The following is a 9,474-nucleotide window of genomic DNA, read 5'->3' as shown; positions in this document are numbered from 1 at the left end:
TATCTCAGTAAAGCTGGAAAAAAGAAATCAAAGATATTTAAAACTACTTTATAGCAAAGACAAGTGATATTTTAAACTACTTATCTCTAATCCTCTTTTTAAATGGTTTATTGAGGTGAAATGTATATAAACATAGCCACTTTAGTCAACAACTCAGTACCTTCAGGAAACCACTATCTCCCCAGCTCTAAGACATTTCACCCCAGGATGTCACTCAGCCCCTCGATCAACCTCTTGTAGCCACCAATCTGCTTTTTATATCTAAAGATCAACTTTTTCTGGTTCTTTCATTCAGGTGGACTCTGACAACAGATGGTCTGTCATGTCCATTTCCCTAGCCCCTTTTAGAGTTGTCACATCCTAAATTGCTTTAGAAAGCAGTCTCCAGAACTTCAAGCAAGATGCACCGAAGATCTCAAGTCTAAGAAACACCAAACAGTGGAGAGGTCCTCCAAATGTTGCACGTGACTGTTTCTGATGATGCAGGAAAGAGAAGCTCAAGACCTCTCAGCTCAGTGGCCAATGCAGCACAGGTTAGCTTTTACAAATGTGGATTCTAGGCCTTTTATCTGTGCACCCTCAAAATAGGGACCCTGTGGCTGTGGCGTTTTAATAGTAACGTGGCTGGGCTGGGCTGTTTTCTGGCGTTCCCTTTCCTGTATGTTCACTAGGGCAATTTTTGTGCAAGATCTGAAGGCTGGATGTGAAGCCAGCAGCTAGTTCACATTTATGCCGGCAAGGTTGGGGCAGCATTTGGTTAGCTGCTGGTGACCCTGTCAGTGTGAGGCAGCAGTTGGGGCTGACCTGCACCCTCCCACCAACCCTTCCGGGCATGCCCCATCAAGGCTGGAGGCAGTGAGAGCTGACATGGCCCTAACCCAATTCCATGAGCCCCAAGTTGTCCTTGCTCTCCTTCACCTCATACCCATCTTCCATGCCCTTGCCTGCCCTATGGATTCCCAGTTCCCCCCGCCCCAGACATGAAGACAACCTTCCCGAGACTGCTTGGCCAACTGCCACACTAGACTCAGCTCTAGTCGCTATATGAATCCATCATATAGATGGACAGATGGGCAAGCTGGACAGAACATACTCCCTGTGACGTGCTTCTCTGTATGAAAGCTAAGAGATAAACTAGTTAGTGAAGTTCATGGTTTGTTTGAAAATCAGCCAATTACCAGTTTATCAAATTGGTCTGTTACCAATTTGGACTGTTATCTTCAACAGCAAGAGGGACGATCTTGGAAAGAACCAATAGGAGGTTACTTGGACTATGGTAAATAGGTGCCACGTGTCAGCAAGAGTTGGGGTCCTCTGCCCTTAGTGCAGGCTTCTCAGTATCAGCATCACTGACATTCCCTGTGATGTCTGTGGGTGAGCATCCTGGCCATTTCAGGACGTCTAGCCGGGTACTTGCCTTCATCCAGCTGCAGTAGCAAGCATCTCCAGACATTGATCCACGGTTTCTGAGAGCAAAGTTGCCCTCAGTTGAGAGCCAGATTGCCTTAAAGCGTGCTGAGTGCCTCTGAACAAGCATATTTTCTTCCTTTTACTGTCAGGCCCCACAGTCACAGGGCATTAACCTCTCTGCCTGCTCTGTATCATGCCCCCTACTCCAAATTACGACAGTGAGTTCAGAAAGGAACTCACCTAGCGTCGTACAGCTTGTGGGTGGTAGAGCTGGCAACAGAACAGATCTTTTCTCCTCCCAGCTCAGTGCTCCTGTTAACCAACATGGCTCTGCTGTCCCAGAAGCATCGCTATGCTCTACCTGATCTGTGCTGTGCTGAATGCACCCGTGAGGCAGGTTTGTAGTGGTACCAGTGGACAAGGTAAGTTGTTCACAGTTTTGCACACAAAGCATCCAGGAGGGAAAGAGAAGGCACCAAGAAAGAAACAGCTTTATTAGAAGTCCAGGCATGTCTAGGAAACCAGTCACAGAGAAGAGAGGCTAACACTGGTGCAGGGCAGAAATCCAACATTACAGAATATCCTCTTGGAAACCAAATGTGAAGCTAAAATCTGCATCTTAGTCCCACCAGTCAGAAATGCTGCTGAGCGTTGTCCTGGGGAAACTCTGGAAGGGCCTAGTAAAATAAAAAGATTTGTGCATAAAGGGAGAGCTCTCCAGCACTGCTCAATCTGAGCTCCACATACGATAATGATCAGGTGGGAGGAGAAGGAAAGGTAAAGGGCATGTTCTCGTCACCCACACAAGCCATCTCGATGTGCAGGTAAGGGACGAGCCACAGGTTTCTGGACAGACAGCAGACTGGACAGCAGAGGGGTACTGACTGAGAAACACAACATCTGGGCAACCTCTGCCGTGACAGGGAGGGCTCCGTGCAGTCTGGGGTGAGGAGGCCTGCTGCAGGTCCGGCCACACTGGCATCCTTTCCAAGACCTCTTTGGGTTCTGTTCTGACTTCCTTCAGAGCAGAACTGCCGGTGTCCAGCACCAAGTCCAGGGCCATCATTAACTGAGAAGCATGGAGCGGCCTCCCTATGACACCTCTGAGTCTGGGAGACTTCGTTGCTGAAGCAGTCACTTTTCCAACCAAGAGCGACCTTGCCCGGTGTGGGCCCAAGCTAGAAATCACTCCCACCTTCTCATGAGCACCAGGTGGACAGAATCTTTCTCATGAGGCACCTTGGCCTGAAGATGAGGGCTCTTGGGGAGATCAGTCTGAAGCTGTCTGTGCCCAAGCACTGGTTTCTGTGCCACGAGCAGCGGCACTCCGGCTGTGACCGGCCTCAGTGGTGTGATGCTGGGACTCCCCAAAAGAGCTCTCTCTCACACACAGGCAGGAAAGGAAGAGATGAGGCAGGTTTCAGGGTAGCTAATGCCACTTAATTCTTCCATCGAATTTGCTGTGGAAAGAACAAACAATGATCAGTTTTCACTGATCTCTATAGAGAGGTCGAGGGAATGCAATTAAAAAAGGCTCACAGTGGGGTGGAGTGGGGAATGGGATCAAAAACGGGGGGAGGGGGGTGGGGAGGGAAATGCACGGGATTATGGTGATGGCACATGGGTGACTTGGTGATGGGAAACCCGTGGGGATTACAATTGAGATGGAAAAAAAAATATGTACAAAATGATGTAAAAATAAACTTTTGTAAAATAAAAAAAAAAAATCTATATATTCATCATCAGCTCCAGGTTTCAATGCCACTGTATTTTCCAATTCTAAAGTTGCATAAAAGAAAACAAAATCCTCACTATGTCATTAATATTTGTAAAGTCTATATAATTTCATTCTGTTGTATTTTATACCATCCCAAACTAAAGCCAAATTCTGGGAACAAAGCAATCAGGAAGATGAATGTTTGGGGTACCTACCTAACTTGAAAGAAATCACTGAACTATTTTACTTTCTGTATGTATGTATATATCCCTAACCAAAATAGATAATGTAACCAATGTCTATTGAAGTTAATATTCCACAGTCTTTGTACCTATGTCAGTGACCTACTGGAAAAACTTTTTAAATAAAAACCTGTTTTAAATTTCAAAAAAAAAAAAAGCTAGAAGACGTAAGGAAAAGAAGAACGGAGGCGGAGACTGAACAATTTTTATAATAAGAGGGATAGTTCAGATATGGATTAAACACCTACTCTGTGTCCCACAGGTGATTTAGGACATTTATTCTGGTTCTGCCTTCCTCAGGACCAAGAATTACTAATTTCAGATAACCCCAGAGTAGGTCTCAAGATCTATCAGGGAACTGAGCTCCACAGCAGGAAAATGGTCAGCAATTTCATGTTATGAGAGATGCACTGGGTACCTTAAAAAGCTAAAATCTATTTCACCCACTTCTGATTTCCAACAAGTATGTCATATGCACCCCCAGGACACCAGACAGCCCAGATATTCTGAACCCTGCTAGGCTTAACAACCACCAGAGACTTACAGTTAAGTCTCAGTCTGAGGTCCCCAGATTACTCTTATACTTTCTGCTGTTCACAGCAGTGCTTTTGACCTTCAGGCCCATGAGAGATCCTGTTTTCATGTGGCTCAGCTGACTGCCATCCGGCCTTGAGAATATATACGTTTGCTGAGACTCTGTGAACCATCCACCGCCCAAGGCTGCTGGAAGGGTAACCTGCAGCTGCTCACCGTGCTGTTGAGAATGGCATCGATCTTCTCCTCCTCTGGAGACCCTTTATCCACCTTACTCCTGTATGCCAGCAACTGCTGACGATCCTTCAGGTCCCGGCAGGTCTGTGTACCAAAGGAGAAAAGCAATACAAACTCCTAAGCAGCTTCCTCTGTGAGGACCCTTTGCTTTCTGTCACTGTCCTTTTGTCAGGTGAACATGATAATCACTACACTACAGAAACACTCCCTATCATTTTTTTTAAGATTTATTTTTTTATGCATAGAAGAACGGGGCTGTAGGTCAGAGGTGTGGACAGGCAAGAGGATTAACCAGAGACAGAGTGGAGAGTAAAACAGGAGGATCGACTGAAATACATTGCTGAGGGGAGCAGCGGGCGGGTCAGGAGAGGTCTGCCGCGCCATGTGGGTCAGCTCCCTGGCTACAGTGACTACAGATAGCTTCATAGTGCTGAAACTTAATCCTCTGCCACCAGGGAGGGCCTTTCCCTGTCATTCTGAGCCAAGGTTCAACAAGGGGCTGGGAGACTTCAGTGGGATGACAGTGGGATCAAATTCAATAGAACTTCATGTTGGAAAGACTACAGAGGTAACGTAATTTGACTTAGTTCTATGAATGCAAATGCAACAAATTTATGAAAACACAGAGGAACCAATCAGAGACCTGGGAAATAATACAGTGTGCTGGTCTTCTGACTAACTCTTGCCAGACCATTTTATCCACAAAGTCAAAACTGATGGAAATATCTCAGGATACAGGACAGAGAGTACTGTGATTCTCCCACCCTCCACTATCATCTAAAGCAGGTTCTTATTCTTGGGGGACTCACATCAATGACAACATCATGGCACTTGAACTTGGTAGCTAAGTTCAGCTTTGTGTCCACATCTTCCACCAGATTAACGTATTCCTGTAATACCTACAAAGAGAGATACTTTCAATTAAATAATGTCAGACCCACAGAACAAAGAGCTCTAAAAGGTAGGGGGGGGGGGCGGAATCCTGAAGAAGACAAAAGAGCCTGTCTACAATATCTGAAATCTCTAACTCCCATCATCAACTACAGGAGTAGTTCTGCAGTGGGAAATGAGGTAAACGCTCCACAGTTCTTTACGTTCCCCAGTAAAGAGCAAACACATGTCTGTATATCCACGCACTAGACACGTATGCCAGCAACAGGCTTGCGATGGGCCTGACCCTGTGCCCACTGCTCCTCGGCATCCTTTCTCAGTGAGTGCTCCTTTTGCATCACCAGAACAGTAAGTCAGTACTCTTCACAGAGAGGGCATCTGTAATTACTTCTAAATGGCAGGAGAGCTTCCCTCCTCGGCCTCTTCTATCTCAAGGACCAACACAAGGTATTATGTTGCTTTTAGCCTGAACAGGTTAGTTCCCAGTCTCTGACTAGTAATAGGCAAAGGAAAGATGTGCCAGAAGATTCTACACCCAATTCTCTTTATGAGCTATTACCTGGACAGGGGCACTATTCTTGTGCAAAATTTCCACAACGCGATGGAAGCCAATGGGCGCTCTCTTCTTGGTGTAGCCCAGCCAGTTCTGAAAGAAAGGCGGGGCAGCAGCGGCTAGGCCACACACGCTGTGTGCTCTGACCCAGTTTCCCCACATTTATGGTCAGACCAGAATAATATGGTGGTGACAGACAGAGGAGTGGGACTTAGGGGTAGGTAAGTGGAGAGATGAGTTTTTCAGCCATGTCAAGGAACTCGAGTGGTTAGAAAAAAGTAAAGACAAGGAAATTCAGAGAGTGCAAAGGATGCAGAGGTATGAGGCAATTTCAAATGCAGAACAAAAGCTGTAAAATGAAACAGTATTTGTTGTAATATTATTACAAATCTTATGTGGATAGAAAAATCGTACCCCCTACATCATCATTTATATTGTTATAATGATGTGTATTTGTAAACACATGAGGTAAGGTCTGGAAAGCTATTCATCAAATTTTTAACAGAGCTTAACAGTGTTCCTTGAGGAATGGAGTGAAGTAGGAATGGGTGGACAATGACAGCGGAACTTACAAAGAAGAAAAACAAAATTCTCAAACCTCTGATGGAAAAAATGAGTATTTAAAATGCAAACCAGTAGAGGCATGATTATTAAATACTCTGCAAAATCCCTGATGGGGAACTGACAGCAAACAAAAAACAGCCAGTTCTAAATATGATAATTTACAGTTCTATATATGATAATGCTATATTTATCTTAGATTCTTGAGAGTGATTACAGTATTGTGATTGCAAAGGAGAATGATTAAGTATTTAAGGGAGAATTATAAAATGTCTGTAACTTACTTTTAAATGGTTCCACAAAAAGAAAATGGTATATGCTTTCTCTTTCTCAAAATGTTACTACTCAGTGAATAAAGACTATCAGACTTCGTTACCTGTTCTTTCACCTTTTTCTTAAGGCTATAAATTTTGGAAAATAGAGGGTTGGAGGAATAAATGTGAACCCATAACTGGAACCCGAGACTCCTAAGAAGCACAGGGTAACAAGGTGATCTCGCCAAGGTCAGTTCCGGGGTGCCCACCTTTGTGGTGAAGAGGGCATCGACATCATGCCAGGCACGAAGCTTAGCCCGCGCAGCCAGCGCTGTCAGCACATACTGTTTGTCTGGGATCTGGAAAGCAGAAACCAGGGAGAATTAAGAGGAATTAAAAGTGCACCAGGGGAAGTACTTGAAAATACAGGTAAAATACTGCCTGCTATTGATTCTGTCCTTAAACTCAATAGATCTCTCAGTTCTCAATGGCCCCTGTGTCCCCAACCTCCTACTGCAAGTTACTCATTGAAAGCCTTTTCTCACTTCCCACAAACGATTTTCTTTCTATCTTTAACCTTGGCTATCAAGGGCTACACTAACCCTGACTGGGTAGTTACAAAGCAACACCTACTCCATGAGTTACTCTGATAGCACTTTTATCAAAACATTGATCAATTTATATCTACCTTAAATGTTTTCTTCAAGTTGACTGGACTGCTGAATGTCCCCTAGGGTGAAAGTAGAGAAGGAATTTTAGTGTTACTGACTTTTCTGAATATCATCCAATCTCCTAATTTCTTTTCCACTACCTACATGTCACTCTGAAAATCATGTTTACCTGGAAGTTATTTTAAGAGAAGAGCTCCATCAGCTCTAAGTGGATAGCACCATAATGTAGCTTTACAGGGCTGGATTAAAAGTAGGGTGTATTTCCTAGTTTCATTCTAATCCCATGATCATGTCCACCTATGATCATTAAATCAAACCTCTTCTAAAATTTATTTTTTGAAGGCCCCACAGTTACCTGACACCCTGCAGCTCTTCTGCTCTATACTGTACCAATCTATTTGAAGCTATGGACATGTGGCAAGAGACAGCTATGCTATTCGCACACCAGCTCACTGGAAGCCACATCAACCCTTACAACCTCTTTTCCCCTCTTCACACCTGATGCTGAGAGCCAGAAAAGCTTCCAGGTGAATTTCTGAGACAACATGTACATACAGTTCAGAAAGTGCATCAAACTACTGGCCTAGAACTATGCTCCTCTTGTGCAGTCACAGTGTGTGGGGTCACACACAGTGTGTGTGCCTGTACCTCAGCCTCTGTGTAGTGGTAGAAGCAGGAGTAGAAAAGTGTTGTCACGAGTGGCATGTTGAGGATGGAAGCTTTACGGGGATACTTCCGGAAGATCTCAGTCTGTCCCGCTGACTCCAAATGACGGTCATTTGCCTGTGGTGGAATGAATTGAGAGGAAAAAAAAGGCAAACCTATAATACTGTAACAGTTGTTTCTCCTACCACAGGAAAAATAAAAGAAGAGACAAAGAAGCCAACTGAGATAATCCAGGGAAGTTTAAAAATATATATATAACTGATGATGGATCCACACTGGATAAAGGAAGGCCAGGGTAGTGGTGATGAAATGGGAGTTCTGGGGTAAAAATGCAATCTGAGAACAATGGCAGTTAGGGAGCTACTACGCCAAGAGAGGAAATGAAGGGTCTTACAGACAGTGTCAGGAAATGACTTATATGGGGAGCGCATCGAGGTGTCCTAGATGCTGACGTGCACTGAGCAGAGAATGCAGAAATGAGGAGTCTAACCTCAATAATGATCTGACGTTCCAGGAGCGTGTAATGGTCTTGTATGTGTGCACAATCCTCTGCTGAAAATGGCAAACTGGTAGAGGGCCAAAAGGTTATTACTTCTCTACTCAAACAAAGCAAACCCAGCTAAACCACATCACCACTGTACGTGTAAGAGGCTCATGGTGCTTCACAAATCTGACCTCAATATACCTCTAGAGCATCCCTGAAAGGCAGAGAGAGAGAAGGCAGGCAATGATGTTTTCAGTTGGGATTTCATGTTTAAGGTTTTTCCAATAAAAGACGGATCCCCAAAAGCCACAAAATACAGTGATTCTGCTGAGGAGTGAATCAGACCCTCTCCATGGCATCTTTGATGAGTGACTCACACTAGTGAGTAAGCCTGGCCAACTGCCCACCACACACATCCAGGGAAGCTCTGTGGGTCACATCACTGCATGCAGATGCTTGACACGCCGCAGAGGCACTTCCATTTATAAGCCATTCTTTCACTGCAAAGTACTAAATCTACATGGCACAGTGGTGCATTTGTAGGCTGGTAAAGAACTCAAGGATCTACACAAAGGTCAAGAACCCCACTTTCAATACTCATCATATTTTTACATGTGAAGAAGCTGAGGGACAGTGAGTTGCCTAAAAGTCATAGGTATCTATTGACAAATGGGGGAAAGACAGGAAGTGAAGTCTGATTTTTAACTCCCAGTTTATAGATCTATCCTGTATAAAATGCTGCCTTATTTGCCCACTCCTTGCACTTCAGGAAGAATTCTGAAATTTAATTACACTATCCCAGGTAGCTGTGAGCCACACCAATTTTTTGAAAACATAAAGGGAGACAGCAAGAGGTCTAGTCATTGCATTCTTCTAACTTACTGTTCAGGTATGTGATAACATTAAAATTAGGGACTGCATTGACATAGACAAATTTCTAAGTGTGAAGCCTAGAAATCACATCACATGCGGAGCGCCTAACACCACTGTACACTGAGCCCGGTTGCAGCTCCACATGAGAAATCATGCCGCAGTAATGAGGGCTATCCAACATGAAATGAGTTACTTCCAAGGGCGCTGAGAGCCCCAGAACTGGAAGAGTATTATATGAGGTGCTTGTTTTTTTTTCCTTCAGAGATTTAAGTTTCTTCTGGATTACAGTTTGCACAGGGTCACTGGTTCTTCAACTTTGGAGTTTCAAAAAACATTGTAGAAGAAATGTCTATACATGTACAAAGACACACACCCCATATA

At 44.2% G+C, this 9,474-nt stretch overlaps 1 protein-coding gene across 1 annotated transcript in view; it reads right to left on the bottom strand.

The window, feature by feature from the left end:
* Nucleotides 1-1,882: 1,882 nt before the first annotated feature.
* Nucleotides 1,883-9,474, bottom strand: part of VIPAS39 (VPS33B interacting protein, apical-basolateral polarity regulator, spe-39 homolog) — a 24,688-nt gene continuing 17,096 nt past the window's right edge. The window contains exons 12-19 of the mRNA XM_012724389.1: nt 8,227-8,355; nt 7,719-7,853; nt 7,088-7,129; nt 6,669-6,758; nt 5,591-5,677; nt 4,950-5,039; nt 4,120-4,224; nt 1,883-2,870 (exon numbers count right to left, since the gene is read on the bottom strand). Coding sequence (XP_012579843.1) covers nt 2,850-2,870; nt 4,120-4,224; nt 4,950-5,039; nt 5,591-5,677; nt 6,669-6,758; nt 7,088-7,129; nt 7,719-7,853; nt 8,227-8,355 — 699 coding nt within the window. The 3' untranslated portion in view covers nt 1,883-2,849. The remainder of the gene's footprint in view (nt 2,871-4,119; nt 4,225-4,949; nt 5,040-5,590; nt 5,678-6,668; nt 6,759-7,087; nt 7,130-7,718; nt 7,854-8,226; nt 8,356-9,474) is intronic.

Source organism: Condylura cristata, unplaced genomic scaffold (assembly GCF_000260355.1).
Source record: "Condylura cristata isolate star-nosed mole 26May11 unplaced genomic scaffold, ConCri1.0 scaffold00013, whole genome shotgun sequence".
NCBI classification, from domain to species: domain Eukaryota; kingdom Metazoa; phylum Chordata; class Mammalia; order Eulipotyphla; family Talpidae; genus Condylura; species Condylura cristata.
The sequence above is the reverse complement of the archived record's forward strand: the minus strand, read 5'-3'. Positions and strand labels throughout refer to the sequence as shown.